Below are 18,265 nucleotides of genomic sequence, written 5' to 3' on the forward strand. Positions count from 1 at the left end.
GCCAGATGTCAAAACCACATCACTGCCATCACCCGCTGCAGCATGGATAGTGACAGGAACAGAATGATAGATAGGGTAATCACTGACATATTTGGGACATTGACATAAACAGAGCAGTAGTCATCTACATCTACACGACTACTCTGTAATTCACATTTAAGTGCTTGGCAGAGGGTTCATCGAACCACAATCATACTATCTCTCTACTATTCCACTCACGAACAGCGAGCGGGAAAAACGAACACCTAAACCTTTCTGTTCGAGCTCTGATTTCTCTTATTTTATTTTGATGATCATTCCTACCTATGTAGGTTGGGCTCAACAAAATATTTTCGCATTCGGAAGAGAAAGTTGGTGACTGAAATTTCGTAAAAAGGTCTCGCCGCGACGAAAAACGTCTATGCTGTAATGACTTCCATCCCAACTCGTGTATCATATCTGCCACACTCTCTCCCCTATAACATGATAATACAAAACGAGCTGCCCTTTTTTGCACCCTTTCGATGTCCTCCGTCAATCCCACCTGGTAAGGATCCCACACCGCGCAGCAATATTCTAACAGAGGACGAATGACTGTAGTGTAAGCTGTCTCTTTAGTGGACTTGTTGCATCTTCTAAGTGTCCTGCCAATGAAACGCAACCTTTGGCTCGCCTTCCCGACAATATTATCTATGTGGTCCTTCCAACTGAAGTTGTTCGTAATTTTAACACCCAGGTACTTAGTTGAATTGACAGCCTTGAGAATTGTACTATTTATCGAGTAATCGAATTCCAACAGATTTCTTTTGGAACTCGTGGATCATCTCACACTTTTCGTTATTTAGTGTCAACTGCCACCTGACACACCATACAGCAATCTTTTCTAAATCGCTTTGCAACTGATACTGGTCTTCGGATGACCTTACTAGACGGTAAATTACAGCATCATCTGCGAACATTCTAAGAGAACTGCTCAGATTGTCACCCAGGTCATTTATACAGATCAGGAACAGTAGAGGTCCCAGGACACTTCCTTGGGGAACACCTGATATCACTTCAGTTTTACTCGATGATTTGCCGTCTATTACTACGAAGTGCGACCTTCCTGACAGGAAATCACGAATCCAGTCACACAACTGAGACGATACCCCATAGTTCCGCAGCTTGGTTAGAAGTCGCTTGTGAGGAACGGTGTCAAAAGCTTTCCGGAAATCTAGAAATACGGAATCAACTTGAGATCCCCTGTCGATAGCGGCCATTACTTCGTGCGAATAAAGAGCTAGCTGCGTTGCACAAGAGCGATGTTTTCTGAAGCCATGCTAATTTCGTGTCAATAGATCGTTCCCTTCGAGGTGATTCATAATGTTTGAATACAGTATATACTCCAAAACCCTACTGCAAACCGATGTCAATGATATAGGTCTGTAGTTAAATGGATTACTCCTACTACCCTTCTTGAACACTGGTGCGACCTGCGCAATTTTCCAATCTGTAGGTACAGATCTATCAGTGAGCGAGCGGTTGTATATGAGTGCTAAGTAGGGAGCTATAGTATCAGCGTAATCTGAAAGGAACCTAATCGGTATACAATCTGGACCTGAAGACTTGCCCGTATCAAGCGATTTGAGTTGCTTCGCAACCCCTAAGGTATCTACTTCTAAGAAACTCATGCTAGCAGATGTTCGTGTTTCAAATTCTGGAATATTCCATTCGTCTTCCCTGGTGAAGGAATTTCGGAAAACTGCGTTCAATAACTCCGCTTTAGCGGCACAGTCGTCGATAACAGTACCATCGGCACTGCGCAGCGAAGGTATTGACTGCGTCTTGCCGCTTGTGTACTTTACATACGATCAGAATTTCTTCGGATTTTCTACCAAATTTCGAGACAATGTTTTGTTGTGGAACCTATTAAAGGCATCTCGCATCGAAGTACGTCCCAAATTTCGCGCGTCTGTAAATTTTAGCCCATCTTCGGGATTTCGCATTCTTCTGAACTTCGCATGCTTTTTCCATTGCCTCTGCAACAGCGTTCGGACCTTTTTTGTGTACCACGGGGGATCCGTTCCATCTCTTACCAATTTATGAGGTATGAATATCTCAATTGCTGTTGCTACTATATCTTTGAATTTGAGCCACATCTCATCTACATTCGCATAGTCAGTTAGGAAGGGATGGAAATTGTCTTTTAGGAAGGCTTCTAGTGGCACTTTATCCGCTTTTTTAAATAAAATTATTTTGCGTTTGTTTCTGATGGATTTGGAAGAAATGGTATTGAGTCTAGCTACAACGACCTTGTGATCACTAATCCCTGTATCAGTCATGATGCTCTCTATCAGCTCTGGATTGTTTGTGGCTAAGAGGTCAAGTGTGTTTTCGCAACCATTTACAATTCGCGTGGGTTCGTGGACTAACTGCTCGAAATAATTTTCGGAGAAAGCATTTAGGACAATCTCGGAAGACGTTTTCTGCCTACCACCGTTTTTGAACAAGTATTTTTGCCAACATACCGAGGGTAGGTTGAAGTCCCCACCAACTATAACCGTATGAGTGGGGTATTTATTTGTTACGAGACTCAAACTTTCTCTGAACTGTTCCGCAACTGTATCATCGGAGTCTGGGGGTCGGTAGAAGGAGCCAATTATTAACTTAATTCAGCTGTTAAGTATAACCTCCACCCATACCAATTCGCACGGAGTATCTACTTCGACTTCACTAGAAGATAAACCACTACTGACAGACACAAACACTCCACCACCAATTCTGCCTAATCTATCTTTCCTGAATACCGTCTGAGACTTCGTAAAAATTTCTGCAGAACTTATTTCAGGCTTTAGCCAGCTTTCTGTACCTATAACGATTTCAGCTTCTGTGCTTTTTATTAGTGCTTGAAGCTCAGGGTCTTTTCCAGCGCAACTACAACAATTTACAACTATAATTCCGACTGTTCCTTGATCCAAGCATGTCCTGTAATTGCCAAGCACCCTTTGACATTGCAGCCCATCCCGCACTTTCCCAGGAGCCACACGAAGATGCCAATGAGGCTATTTGCCGAAATATCATGGAGAACTTAATGACTTGATGTGGGTGGAACTTGAGAGCTCTACAACTTAGCACATCTTACTGATGTTGTCTAGAATGACTTAATTAAGAACACTCTTCCAAACTTTATACAGGATATGTTCCTACAAATCAAGAGGGAGTATCTGGTTATTCTTGATGAGTATCCTGCAAATTACATTCATGTTGTTTAAGATCCTCTGGATGATTCCTATTATGTCTTGTATTATTAATTAGGGGTGGGGTAGGGAACTAAAGCAACTGATTTTATCAGCAGAAAATTCCAGATCCATTGGCTCTACATCAGGGGTGGCCAAGATTACAGCTTGTGCCTGCACCCGAGTGCTGAAGCATTCGGCCTCACCATACATTTCCCCTAGTGCCTTGCCACACTGTGTGAGTGCGAGGAAGGGGGAAGAGGGGAAAACAGCGAACATGGCACATTTAAATGGCAATGCAGTTGCATACAACTTGATTTTATATTTAACAGTTGTCAACAACATAGCTCTCAAACAAAACAAGTTTTCAAGACTTACCAAGCGGGAAAGCGCCGGTAGACAGGCACAATAAATAAAACGCACAAACACACACACAGAATTTCTAGATTTCGCAACTGACGGTTGCTTATTCAGGAAAGAGGGAAGAAGAGGGAAAGACGAAAGGATGTGGGTTTTAAGGGAGAGGGTAAGGAGTCATTCCAATCCCGGGAATTGAAAGACTTACCTTAGGGGGAAAAAGGGACAGGTGTACACTCGCGAGCGCACACACACACACATATCCATTCGCACATACACAGACACAAGCAGACATTTGTAAAGGCAAAGAGTTTGGGCAGAGATGTCAGTCGAGGCGGAAGTACAGAGGCAAAGAAGTCATTGAAAGACAGGTGAGGTATGAGCGGCGGCAACTTGAAATTAGCGGAGGTTGAGGCCTGGCGGATATCGAGAAGAGAGGGTATACTGAAGGGCAAGTTCCCATCTCCGGAGTTCGGATAGGTTGGTGTTGGTGGGAAGTATCCAGATAACCCGGACAGTGTAACACTGTGCCAAGATGTGCTGGCCGTGCACCAAGGCATGTTTAGCCACAGGGTGATCCTCATTACCAACAAACACTGTCTGCCTGTGTCCATTCATGCGAATGGACAGTTTGTTGCTGGTGATTCCCACATAGAAAGCGTCACAGTGTAGGCAGGTCAGTTGGTAAATCAGGTGGGTGCTTTCACACGTGGCTCTGCCTTTGATTGTATACACCTTCCGGGTTACAGGACTGGAGTAGGTGGTGGTGGGACGGTGCATAGGACAGGTTTTACACCAGGGGTGGTTACAAGGGTAGGAGCCAGAGGATAGGGAAGGTGGCTTGGGGATTTCATAGGGATGAACCAAGAGGTTACGAAGGTTAGGTGGATGGCGGAAAGACACTCTTGGTGGAGTGGGGAGGATTTCATGAAGGATGGATCTCATTTCGGGGCAGGATTTTAGGAAGTCGTATCCTTGCTGGAGAGCCACATTCAGAGTCTGATCCAGTCCCGGGAAGTATCCTGTCACAAGTGGGGCACTTTTAGGGTTCTTCTGTGAGAGGTTCTGGGTTTTAGGGGATGAGGAAGTGGCTCTGGTTATTTGCTTCTGTACCAGTTCGGGAGGGTAGTTGCGGGATGCGAAAGCTGTTTTCAGGTTGTTGGTGTAATGGTTCAGGGATTCAGGACTGCAGCAGATTCGTTTGCCACGAAGGCCTAGGCTGTAGGGAAGGGACCGTTTGATATGGAATGGGTGGCAGCTGTCATAATGGAGGTACTGTTGCTTGTTGGTGGGTTTGATGTGGACAGATGTGTGAAGCTGGCCATTGGACAGTTGGAGGTCAACGTCAAGGAAAGTGGCATGGGATTTGGAGTAGGACCAGGTGAATCTGATGGAACCAAAGGAGTTGAGGTTGGAGAGGAAATTCAGGAGTTGTTCTTCACTGCGAGTCCAGATCATGAAGATGTCGTCAATAAATCGGTACCAAACTTTGGGTCGGCAGGCTTGGGTAACCAAGAAAGCGACCCATAAATAGGTTGGCATACGAGGGGGCTATCCTGGTACCCATGACTGTTCCCTTTAATTGTTGGTATGTCTGGCCTTCATAAGTGAAGAAGTTGTGGGTCAGGATGAAGCTGGCTAAGGTGACGAGGAAAGAGGTTTTAGGTAGGGTGGCAGGTGATCGGCGTGAAAGGAAGTGCTCCATTGCAGTGAGGCCCTGGACGTGCGGGATATTTGTGTATAGGGAAGTGGCATCAATGGTTACAAGGATGGTTTCCGGGGGTAACAGACTGGGTAAGGATTCCAGGCTTTCGAGAAAGTGGTTGGTGTCTTTGATGAAGGATGGGAGGCTGTGTGTAATATATTTTAATATATTTTTCCCATGTGGAAGTTTCTTTCTATTTTATTTAAAACAAGTTTTCAGTATGATTTAGTTAATTTTGGTACATTAAATACATATTACTATTTTTTTCTGCTGCAAACTGTCAGCATATGGACAGAGACAGACAGTTTCATAATATTCACAAAGCTGTCTTATAATCATGGCTTATTTAGATTCATTTTGGAAAAAAGGTCTTTGACATAAATGTGTTGATAGAAATATTGTAGCACTTTTGTGACCTCATAATGGAGGCTTGGAGACTTTGCCTGAGGAAAGCAGTGTAGATGTTCTGTACAGTTTTCAAGTAAAAAGATTTGTCATTATAACTGGATTTACGTAGCAGGTCAGTCAGTTACATGTGCACCTGCATAGAGGAGGCACTTTCAACTAAAATGGCAAAAGGTCTCAAAAACAACTTGAAGACAGATGTGAGATTGACAGTGTCCTCAAAACCTTTATAAAACTATCCTTGTAATTTATTCAAGACCATAATGAATTCTTCAAACCCGCTTTTTCTTTAATGTCTGTGAGCTTAAGCAGCTGGACTGTCTTTGTCAGAATGTTTCGCTTCAACAACATGATTTTCTTGTTAAATGTAGCCCATGTAGTCAGAAAGAAGGTACCGTGCAGTGTCTTTTTGTGGGCACTGTGCAGTACAGTCCATGTAAAATGTGGAGTCTGCAATCTGTTTCATGTGTTCTAATTTTCATTTCTGCACTCCTTTTTCCTTCAAAAATTCAGCAATAGTGAGTTTTAAATTGAAAAATCATTCCAGGCATGCCCCTTGACTTAACCAATATACTTTGCAGTAACTGAACAGAGAGTTGTTCAGTTCCATGAAAATTGTACAACTGACAATGGAATAATGTGTGTGAATTCAGAAATTTTACTACCTATATCATCAATTTCTGCACATGCTCTAGGCCTGCAGATTTAGCACAAACTGTTTCTTGATGTGCGTGACAATGAAACCCATCTGACAATCATTGTTATTTTTGCTCTTTCACTGTCAATTAAATCTTTAAATTCTTTCTGTGTGGTACTGTGATGTTGTTTTGTAGCAGGTGTGCAGTACCCGTTGCTTATAGGAAATGACAATTCTTATTCCTCTCTTTTTCTGTCATTCCCTCTCATTTTAAAGCATTTGATAGATTGATAGACTGCCTCTTTTTGTGGCAAACAGTCACAGGACTGTGACATTCATACCACAAACAAATAGCGAAGAGCAAACGGCACTGACATCACAATTCTGCTGAACTCGGGTTGTTGTGCTGACTGAAGAATGCCACACTGCAACCCTAAATGAATCGCTGTACCGTTTCGGCTACTTTCAAGAAGGGCATAGCAAAACTGAGTGACAGGCTGGTCTTTGGCCCACCTGTGGTCTGCCTATGACCCACACAAGCTGCACACATGAAGATTTGCATGCTGGCGCTTCTCTACATCGTTGCGGCTTTTTGTTACATCTAGGCAGATATGAAATGATGTGGAAGTCCACAATCTTACGAGTGAAAATGTGTAGTAGCAAGCAGAGGACATTGTGACCATGAGTTGTGAATTTATAAATTGATATTGTAAAATGTTCTTTCTTCAGTAATTACAAAATGAAGAATTTGTGGATATATATTTATATGAGTGTGAGAAATATTTATGTTGTGTACAGGAAAATTCAATAAACCACTGGAGAAAAGAGAAGCAGCTGTATGAAACTCAAGAACTCAAATGGCAAGTGAGAACTAAGCAAATAAGGAAAGGCTGGTAGACGGAATTAATATATAGGACGACTATTAAAGGGAAACAAACTTCGAAGGCACTATTATGAAAAGTGAAGAGAGAATTTGTGAAGATGACATGGGTGATGTATACTGTGAGGACAGTTTCACAGAGCACTGAAACACCTAAGTATGAAGAAGGCAGTGGAGTAGATAACATTCCTTCAGAACAGGGAGAATCAACTATGATATTATCATCCCATTTTGTATGAAGAATATATGAGACAGGTGAAATAACCTGAGACTTTAAGAAGATCGTCCGAATCCCAGTACCAAAGAAGGCAGTTGCTGCCAGGTGTTACTATTATTGAACTGTAAGTTTCATAAGTCATCATGAAATAATAACACAATTATTTCAGAAGAATGGAATGTTTGGTAGAAGCCTCTCTGGAGAACGATATATTTGTGTTCTGGAGAAATATAGGAATACTTGAGCCTATACTGACCTTACGATTTGTCTTAGAAGATATGTCGAAAAAAAGGCAAACCCACATTTATAGATTTAGAGAAAGCTTTCCACAGTGTTGATTACAAGACTCTATGAAAGGCTATCTTCAACTTGCACTGAAATCAGTTGCAAGAGTCAAAGAACGTGAAAGTGAGGCAGTGATTGAGAAGGTTGTGAACAGGTTTGCAGTGAGTCCCTATGTTATTGAATCTGCACATTGACAAGCAATAAGGCAAAGCAAGGAAAAGTTTGGAAAAAGAATTACACTTCAGAAGAAATAAAATCTTTGATGTTTGCAGACGACTTTGTGATTCTGTGTGAATTGACAAAGGACTTGGAACATCAGTTGATTGGAATAGAGGATGCCGTGGAAAGAGATTGTAAGACTAACAGCAACAGAAATAAAGTCAGGGTAATGGAGTGTAGTTGAATTAAATCAGATGATGCTGTTGGAAGTAGATTAGGAAATTACATTCTAAAGCAGAAGAAAAGTTTTACTGTGTGGAGATCGCAATAACTTAAAATACCAGAAGTAGAGAGAATATTTAATGCAGTATTGCAGTAGTTATAAGAGCTTTTCTGAAAAGAGAACTTTGTTAATGTCAAATATAAATTTAAGTATTAGGAAGTTTTTTCTGAAAATGTTTGTTTAGACTACCCTCATATGGAATTGAAAAATGAAAAGTGAGACAAGAAGAAGACGACGAGAGAAGCTATTGAAAAGTGATTTTACAGAAAAATGCTGAAGATTAGATGGGTAGGTCAGATAACTAATGAAGAAATATTGAATCAATTTGGGGAAAAAAGTTTATTGCACATCATTGACTAAAGGAGGATTCAGTTGATAGGGAACATTCTGAAGTATCAAGGAGTAGTTAAATTGGTAATGGAGGGAAGTGTGGTGATAAAAATTGTAGAGGTAGACCAAGACTTGGGTACAGTAATCTGGTTGAAATATATGTTGGTTGCAGTACCTAGGCAGAAATAAAGCTGTTTGCAGGTGTTAGACCATACTGTTCTGAATTTTTCAGTGTTGATACTTTGGAAGAAGCACATGCAGGCAAGGAACCGAGTTGCCCTGTCCTGCATGAAATACATGCATGATCACACATTTCATTCAACTCACTCAGACTCGGAAACTGTTCAGCATACAAAGATGGAACTGGTGTCAGTGTGTGATGAAAGAGCTTCACTATGTTTCCACTTCAGTTTTACTTATGCAAACAATTTTTAATATGATTACCAGTACTGAAAGTTTACAAAAATGCGTTTGCTGATGGCACTGCAAAATTAATTGCATGCAAAAAGCATCTTTATGTGTGAATGTAGGTAAATACATGATGTGAACAAAAGCTTAAGAATCCATTATATTTTCATCTGCTCCAAACCGGAACTATGTCAAACATTTCCCACATGAGATTAATTATTCTTCACACTTACACATCAATAATTAAGTTATTGTCCGTGTGGTTTCATTATGAGATGCTGTTTGCTAGGTTTATAAATGGCCTATTATTATGGTTTTTGACCACACTTTCTACTTATTCCTAATGTAGCAAAATAAAAAATAAAAAGTAAAACCTAGTTATTCTTGTTAAATGAAGTGAGAAAACTTGTCATATTGATTCAGAATAAAGAAGAATGGCAATACAAAATAGGTCCCCTCATTTATATTGCAAACAGTGAGAGATTTCTTGTGTGTAGTACAGACTGAGTTCCTGATATGATCTCATTCAGATTCAGTTGCTGAGAATAACTTTCTTATTAGTCAAAACTTGTGAAAATGTACTTTTGCCCTGCAGGTGTTTAAACCACATGCTCCAAATGCTCTGCTAAATCTGTCTGTCCACCTACTTTGCGCTGATGTGGAAAAACTCTCCTGACATTACTGTTGTTGCTATCACCAACATTGTCAGTTTCTTAGTTTAATGGTGTCATCATTCCCTGTACTGAATTTTTCAAAATTGCTTAATTGTGCCATTTTTCTTCCATGATGTGTAATGTGTGATCTATGGCTTTAATCTTATTTTCAGGGATGTCTTTCTGTCAGTGTCAATAGTGAGTGCTTTGACTGGGGACAGAATCTCCCCCCCCCCCCCTCCCCCCTTATGTAATCTTTAACTTTGACCCGTATCAATTCTGTTTTGTGATAAAGTGGCAGGTGATAAGTGTATGTCAAGCTCTTAAGTTTCACACCTGGGGAATCATGGTTCCCAAAAATACATAAATTCCATAAGCTGTTATGTTGAAGACAACCATTTATGTTCTCCTTTTCCTTTTCCTTTGCCTTGGAACGTACCTAAACAGCTATACCACAGTGGCTGGGAGCATTATCAAGAACAATTTAAGACTGGAAATGGGAAACACTGGAAATGTCAGGTTTGGGTATTTTCTTTTTTTCCTGTAAAATGCTAAATATACCATGGCCAATAACTTGAGATAAGTTGGAAGTACCAGAGAAGCCATCTTGTGCTTTACAGTAACTTCACTAGATTCAGCAGTATGTAAGTACCTTTGTTTGTGACATGAGGAGTGCTGAATGTGCCAAGTGTATCTGACCGCAGTGGTAATCACATTTTACCCTGTTTCTTGCTCACTTTCCTACTACCAGCAAGAAACAGTACATTTTACTTCATGTAAGTTATTTCAAACGTTAATCTTTTATGTCTAGTGCTCTATGAAGCAAAGGAAAGGCACCATAAGAAACTTAAAGAAGAACACTGAGCTAAGAATTCAGGAAAAGCCATATGTAATAAACAAATGGACATTTGTTGTTCAGAAAGAACCAATGCAACATGATGTAAGCATAAATCATGAGAATTTAATTGCGGATTGTGTAGTATAATGAAATAAAACCAAATATTGTGTAATTTCTGTGTTCAAACTGCATGATTTTTTTCATCTTAGGAATATTACTCGTGTTCCATTGATCAACAATTTAAGTGCTAAAAAATAGGACCTATTAGCCATGGTTGATTTTCTGTAATTGAAATACATGGAAAATTATTTCTCAATGTCAGTGATGTCAATATTGTATTATTTGTTAATGCTCAGAAAAAAAGGATGTGATGCTGTGCAGTCAGTGATTCCTATGAAATGAAGCATGGCACTTAAATGTTTACTTAAATTTTCATTTTTACATATTTTTTTAATTCTAAACTTGTTACACTTTTGCAACTTTTTTCTGTCATTTTAAAAATGAAGTGAAACTATCCTAGCTTTAATTCCTTCAAATAAAATGATTTGTACCGTGAATCTTTGTGGTTTTTTCCTATTTTCTTTTTTGCGCTTTCAATGTTTCCTACCTCCAGTCTATGTGTTGTTAATGTTTGCATATTTCGTATTAGCAGGTCTAAGAAGCGCATAGCACACATACAGAGTCTGTTCAAACAGTTCCAGAACTTTGTCCACATAATTTTTCTACACTTACCTTTTGCTTAATGGTCATGGTGTCCTTTTCACTCTCCTTCACAATTGATACACCACTCTCAATGCCATTTCCACTTCCGGAAGCAGTCTTGGCACACCTTTTGCTGGATCGCTTGAAGTGTCCTCTGCGAATTTTCTTTTATCTCGTCTATTGTTGCGAATCTTTGTCCTTTCAATGAGGTTTTCAACTATGCAAATAAAAATAAAAGGAAGTCTGCAGAGGGCAGGTCAGTAGAGTACAGAGGATGAGGCAGTACAGTGATATATATATATATATATATATATATATATATATATATATATATATATATATATATATATATATATATATTAAAAACAAAGATTCCAAGACTTACCAAGCGGGAAAGCGCCAGCAGACAGGCACATGAACAAAACACACAAACACACACACAGAATTACGAGCTTTCGCAACTGGCAGTTGCTTCGTCAGGAAAGAGGGAAGGAGAGGGAAAAATGAAAGGATGTTGGTTTTAAGGGAGAGGGTAAGGAGTCATTCCAATCCCGGGAGCGGAAAGACTTCCGTTAGGGGAAAAAAAGGACAGGTGTACACTCGCGCACACACACACACACACACACACACACACACACATATCCATCCGCACATACACAGACAAATATGTCTGCTTGTGTCTGTGTATGTGCGGATGGATATGTGTGTGTGTGTGTGTGCGCGAGTGTACACCTGTCCTTTTTTTCCCCTAAGGGAAGTCTTTCCGCTCCCGGGATTGGAATGACTCCTTACCCTCTCCCTTAAAACCCACATCCTTTCATTTTTCCCTCTCCTTCCCTCTTTCCTGACGAAGCAACTGCCAGTTGCGAAAGCTCGTAATTCTGTGTGTGTGTTTGTGTGTTTTGTTCATGTGCCTGTCTGCCGGCGCTTTCCCGCTTGGTAAGTCTTGGAATCTTTGTTTTTAATATATATATATATATATATATATATATATATATATATATATATATATATATGCAGTAGACAAAAACCAACAGGGATAAATGTCTGGGTGCATTATCATGAAGCAAGAGCCATGAATTGTCTTGCCATATTTCGGGCTGTTTCCTTCTTATATTTTCTTGCAGGTATCACAAATGTCCTGTTAGTACCTTCAATTAACAATTTGTATCTGTGTCACAAATTCTTGATGAACTGATCTTTCAAAGTCAAAGAAAAGTATCAGCATGGCTTTGACATTTGACCTGACAAGCTTTTTTTGTCTTGGAGAACCTTTCTTGACCCATTGTGAAGACAGAACTTTGGTGTCAGACTGTAGACCCACATCTCATCAGCAGTTATGATTCTTTTAAGGAATATCTCACTCTCTTTTGAGCAATTCAAAAGCTTATAACAGATTTCGAGGTGAAAGTCTTTTCAGTCTTGACTCATGAGTCGTGGGGCGAACTTGGCAGCGACCCGATGCGTTCCAAGATGCTGTGTCTGGATTTCATGGAATGATCCAATTGAAATGCTACATTCTTCTGCAGTCTCTTGGACAGTCAGTCTTTGACTGGCATGCACAATTTTGTTGACATTCCTGACACATGCAGCGTCTGTAGACATCGAAGGGCATCCTGAATGAGGATCACCTTTAACTTCCATGTGAACCATTTGTAACATCGAGTACTGCTTAAACACCCATGACCGTAGGCTTCCTGCATCATTTGATGTGTCTCCGGTAAGGTTTTCTTGATTTTCATGCAAAATTTTAGCCAGACACATTGTTCCTCTAACTCTGCCATTTCAAAGTTCTCAAACTGTGCGACAACAATGTTCTACTCAATGCAGCAATGAACAATAACTAACAAACATACAACAGTTACACATTAAACATAGGCATGTGCAGGGATGCCAATCACATTTCTCTCCAACACTCCATTGGCACGAAATTACGAATGTTCTGGAGTTTTTTGAACAGGCCTCGTATGATTCATTTCTTCATGATAAACTCCTGTTATTTGATTTAAAAGGCAGGAGACAGTTTGGAGGAAAGTTGTGCGAGATGACTGCATGTGGAACAAGAAGTCCAACTCCCTTGCTGGAAAGCATTGTCATTGTTGTTCTAGTTGTGCTGTCTGCTCAGTCCTGTTTCTGGGTTCTGTCAGAATTAACCCACTTCTCATCAATGTACCCATCACCATCAATATTCAATTTACAGATCTGCCTTTAAAATTTGCATCATCCCCAGTGATAGCTTCTCTTGGCCAGCAGCTTACAGTCACAGAAATGTATGTAGTGAAAAGCCATGCTTTGCAGATCTCTAAATAGTGATATGTAACTTACTAGATACCACTTTTTAAAGAAGCTGGGATCTGATACACCCTGGCAGCCAGAATTATCATTGCTGGTTAAAATGATGGTTTTCTGAGAACCTTAAATTCCACTGTTGTTGGGCTTACAGGTACAAAACGATAATCACTGAATGCCACTATGATAAATCACTTACATTTTCTATTACTTGTTTGATGAGATACACAAAGTGCAGTGTGTGTGTTGTACTAACCAAAATCATCAAACTTAAAATCATTGCTGAATTATCTCAGAAAAGGTGAACAGATTTTAATTTAAACTTGAAAAGTGTCTAATCTGACTTAATAGTAATAATCTTTTATGTGCCACTGGCTGCCCCAAAATTATTTTTCCCTCCAGAGATATCACAGTGTATTGTTTGCACTGAAAGAAATAACTTTAATCATTTCATAGCCAAAAAAGAAATCTTTTGTTTTATATTTTAAAACTGATTTCCAATCTGACTGGTCTGGATTACTGATTTCGCTTGTACATTCATTAAATGAAATGTTTGTTACATTTAAAGAAATACTTTAGCATTAAAATTGCACCTTGCTGGTAAAAAATATGTTTCTTTCATCTGAGCCTAGGAATTTAGTGGCAGTGAAGTTAGGTAATTTAGTCTTAGGTTGATCAGATTTATATTTATTATTAATTTATCAGTTCTAAATTCACATTCAAATTAATACACCGTTTATGACAACCTGTCACACCCTCAACAAATGAATCTGTCTTTATAAATCACTTATCCACACATTTACTACTAACTTTCCAACTTCTTTTCTTTTCCCCAACATTTTTTTCCAATATCTATTGTAGTGTTTTTTCTTGTGCTCGAACCTGCTATAGCACTTTTGACCACCTTCTTAACAGGGAGAAGTGGGCCACCATTAAATTTTCCTTTGTTAAAGTAGGTACATAACCTGCAAGCAGTTTATCTGGCTTCATATGGCAGTCTCCTAACCAAGAGACTGACATTGAAGTTATTTTTGATGAAGCTGCTTTGACATTGTTCAGTATCTCACAAAAACAACAACAGAACAGAAAATCTTAACCTTATCTCACCATGGCTGCAATAGTATGTGTTTGGGAGTCTGTTTGGTTGTGTGTGTGTGAATGTGTGTACTTTTATTAGAGAAAGAGCAAGAGGTTGGAAGATAGTGTGAATGCCATTTTATGTTATGTGTTTGTGTGTGCCACAAATCAGTTTGCTATATGTGAGTTGTTGTATTTTCGTTATCTACTGTATTTAACCTCAAAACTGTAACAAATGAAAACAAAATAAAATCTGAGTGCAATGAATGATGTCATAGGACAGCAAGCTGGCTGTGAAGCATAATGAAAGAACCAAGTGTTGTGGGAAGGGTGAAGATGTGGCAACTGTGGGTGGTTAATGCAACTGTAGATCTTAAGGGATTGAATGAATGCGCACTATGGCTTCTGCATGAGCCTTACTCCATTACTATCTTCTTGGCTATCAGTCCTAAAGTAATTTTGAACAGGGTGTAGTGTGGATAGCTGCATTAAAACAGTTTTTGGACTTATTTAATATTTTTAGTGCGAAGAGCCTGCCCCCATAAGTAGTAAAAATATTTCTGATACACTGTGTATCTAGATTTAACAAAATAACTTTGTGGTTAAATGGTGGTGGTGAAAACCTCCAAAATGAGCAACACACCATATAGACAGCACTCAAGAATGACTATAATTGATTGGTGACTTGTCCCTACCAGTCAAGCTGATATAACATCAGAATTATTTTAATTGAAGTACAGGACACTATGTGCTATATAATTGATACCTAACAGATCAGCGTACTAATCACTGAACCTTCAACAGAACTGAAAATAACATTTAACTGCTCCTTTTTTGAGAAATTGACTGCAAGTAGGATAAAGAAAAAGTTATATGGAATTGACAGAATTACTAGAGGGGCAAGAGACAATCATATCTCGAGATTAGGGAGAATGCACAGTGTATAGGATAAGAATAATATCTTAAATAGCAGTAGAATTTTAACTATGAAAGTGCAAGCCTGTTGCAGGGCTATGACAGATGTTAGGCCTACGATGTAATTAGGAAGGAGATTAAAAATATGTCTAATAATCACTCCTGTCTAAAAATCACTTGCAGAAAACTGAAGTAGTTCGTATGTGGTTCAGTAGCAGTTGTGCAGATTTTTGTCAGTCATGAGAAAGGATTCTTGCTTTAAGAATGTCTTGAATACCTGTTATGGGATTTTGGTGGCAGAATGACTGTTGTTAGAGTTAAGGTTGCTCTGTTTGCTGCTGGGTTGAAATTCCTTTGCCATTCAGTGATGGTTTGCCGAAATAGTTGCATCCTCTATATAGTTATTGCCGTTTTTTTAAACTAAGTCAAAGCATGATATTTATGACAGAATCTAGACAGCCCACTGTTGCATATTTGTTTAGGGTGTTTTAGAAAAAATGTCCCATACTCATGCAGTGCTGGTTAAAAATATAAGGAAAAGGTCCCCAGTAATGATTCTGTGAGCTTTGAACTACTAAACAGTGAAATGGAGTCCAAATGTTCTGTAAAGATTATGCAGATGTGGTATGTGGCTATGGTTTACACAGTATCTACAGTTTTTATTACAACAACATGGAAAATACAACTGCAGTGACTTGGCATTAGTGTTAAACATGCACTCAAATGTTAACTGAGAAAGAACAGTCCAAGCTGAGTATGGTAACAGACAAAGTTTGTTGTAGCAAAATCACATGGCGGAACTGCCATAATCAGCAGGTTGAATCTTCATGGAGTGTGAATGACGCAGGAGAGAGCAGGTCCACGCTGGTGACATGCAGACATTGGCAGTCCTAGCAGCAAGTGAAATAGGCACTGATATTTTGGTCTCTCACTGGCAGTGCCAAATATATACTGTGCATTTGTGCTAGCAGTACAAGCAAATGTACTTCCTCAGTTCAGCCAGCAGTATCAATTAGTCACACAAAAAGACATCCTCAGTGCCGCACTCCATCTGGAAATGGACATGGAAGGTCATCGCAACAAAGACAAGGCCTTGTACATTTAGCATGCTTGATGTGGAGAAATGATTGGTGCCATGAGTAGAGATGATATTGCAGAAAGTGTGCAAAGATTTACAGTTGCTGAAGGCATAATCCACAATCTTGCATGACCAATTCTTCATGAGTAGTTACTTTATCACATCGTTTACAGGCTGTACCAGATCTCAGACCTCGGGATCACCAAGCCAAATTACAGTTCTACCAGTGGATTCTAAGGAGTATTAGCAATGATCTGCAGTTCAGGCTTTCATTTTATTTATGGGTGAAGTAGGATCCACCACAAAGTGGGACAATAAATTACTGCAATAATTACATGTGGGCAGATGGAAGTAAGGCATCGTATAACCTTTAGTATCAGTTTGGGTAGGAACTGAGGGTGGTAGACTCATAGGAGCATACACTTTACCAGCCAGATTAGCAGATGCCGTTTATTACAAATTTCTATTTGATAAATTACCCATGCTATTGAAGAACTTTACCCTCGCAATAATACTATGGATGTGACTTATGCACAGTGGGACAACACCCCACCCCACTTTCTTCATCTTGTATTACAGTACCTAACACAAAAATTACTAAACAGTGAATTGATAGACATGGTCTCATAGTATGAACTTCCCATTCTTTGCCTTTATCCCTTGGATTTCTGGCTGTGGGGGCATTTAAAGGCATTGATGTGTTCCACACCAATCAACACTGGGTATATTCTACAGTAGTGTGTGTACTGTGTATGTTACAAAATTTGAGAGCAGCCAGGTGTGTTTGCACAGTTTTGTGATTAAATGAGGAGGGAGCTATATGGAAGAGTGGACGCCATACTGAGTGCCATATTGGGCATCATCTCTAGGGTCAGCAGATGACTGGCTACCACAGGACAGAATGGGTCATCTCCTAACAAGTAGTTATTTCCAGACAAATTTTGATTGGATATTTTTCTAATTGTGATTGGTCTTATTTCCAGTACAAAGTGTGAACCCTGGGTTCAGTAACAGTTTTTTGGGAACAGCTATAGAAGAAAGCTGAGGATCAGTCCACAGCATTGTGTAGATAATGGAACCCTGTGCCAGGCACTTAAATGTGATTTGCAGAGTATCCATGTAGATGTAGATGAACACACATGCTTCATTATGTACAGTCAACTAAGCCAAATGATAATATGTAAGAACTTTGATCCGTTGGTGCACCATTATCTGAAAACTTGATATGTACTGCTTTGGATCATTCATATGTACTTAATCTTAACAATACAATGATAATTATCCATAGTAATGTTTTTCCTCAGGTTCAATGGATGAAAATACCTCAGGGTCTTTGGAAGACTGTCTGCCTCCACAGCTCCAGCTGCTGGTACAGAAAGCTCTTGAAGACATTAGACAACAGTCAAAAACTAGTGCATAACTTTCTTTCAGTTTGTGCCTGCCAGTTGTATATGGATTCCCATAAGCTATACAAGATATGATTCTTCCTGCCTAAAGCCAGCATCTGCTGAAACAGCTGTGATTCCCTTTTTTGTTTATATGTATTGTATTTAATCATATATTATATAAATGTTAATATTTATGTATATACAATAAATGTTTTTCTTTTGCAATCAGGTGTAATGTTTTCAATTTATGTTGTCAGAATTTTATACATTCATGTGTCTCCAATGCCCTAGCTGGCTACATTGTCCTCTTGCTCTAACTTGGTGCTGCAGCTATTGTATAGGTTGAGGATGGGGCATAACTGTCTGTAACTAGAGAGGCTTACTTTGGGTCAGTACAATTTTGCAGTCCTAATGTAGGCACACTTAGTTCCCAAAGCTAGGTAGTGTGTCACATTTTACTTTTAT

The 18,265-nt window shown here is 39.4% G+C and overlaps 1 protein-coding gene across 2 annotated transcripts in view; it reads left to right on the plus strand.

Moving 5' to 3' along the window:
- Window positions 1-18,025, plus strand: part of LOC126338310 (coiled-coil domain-containing protein 149) — a 65,145-nt gene extending 47,120 nt beyond the window's left edge. Inside the window, exon 11 of one of the 2 annotated variants that reach the window (XM_050001542.1) lies at window positions 17,717-18,025. In XM_050001542.1, the coding sequence (XP_049857499.1) occupies window positions 17,717-17,832 (116 nt within the window). In that variant the 3' untranslated portion in view covers window positions 17,833-18,025. The remainder of the gene's footprint in view (window positions 1-17,716) is intronic. The other variant, XM_050001543.1, reaches the window with a different exon arrangement.
- Window positions 18,026-18,265: the final 240 nt, after the last annotated feature.

This window comes from Schistocerca gregaria, chromosome 1 (assembly GCF_023897955.1).
Source record: "Schistocerca gregaria isolate iqSchGreg1 chromosome 1, iqSchGreg1.2, whole genome shotgun sequence".
NCBI lineage: Eukaryota > Metazoa > Arthropoda > Insecta > Orthoptera > Acrididae > Schistocerca > Schistocerca gregaria.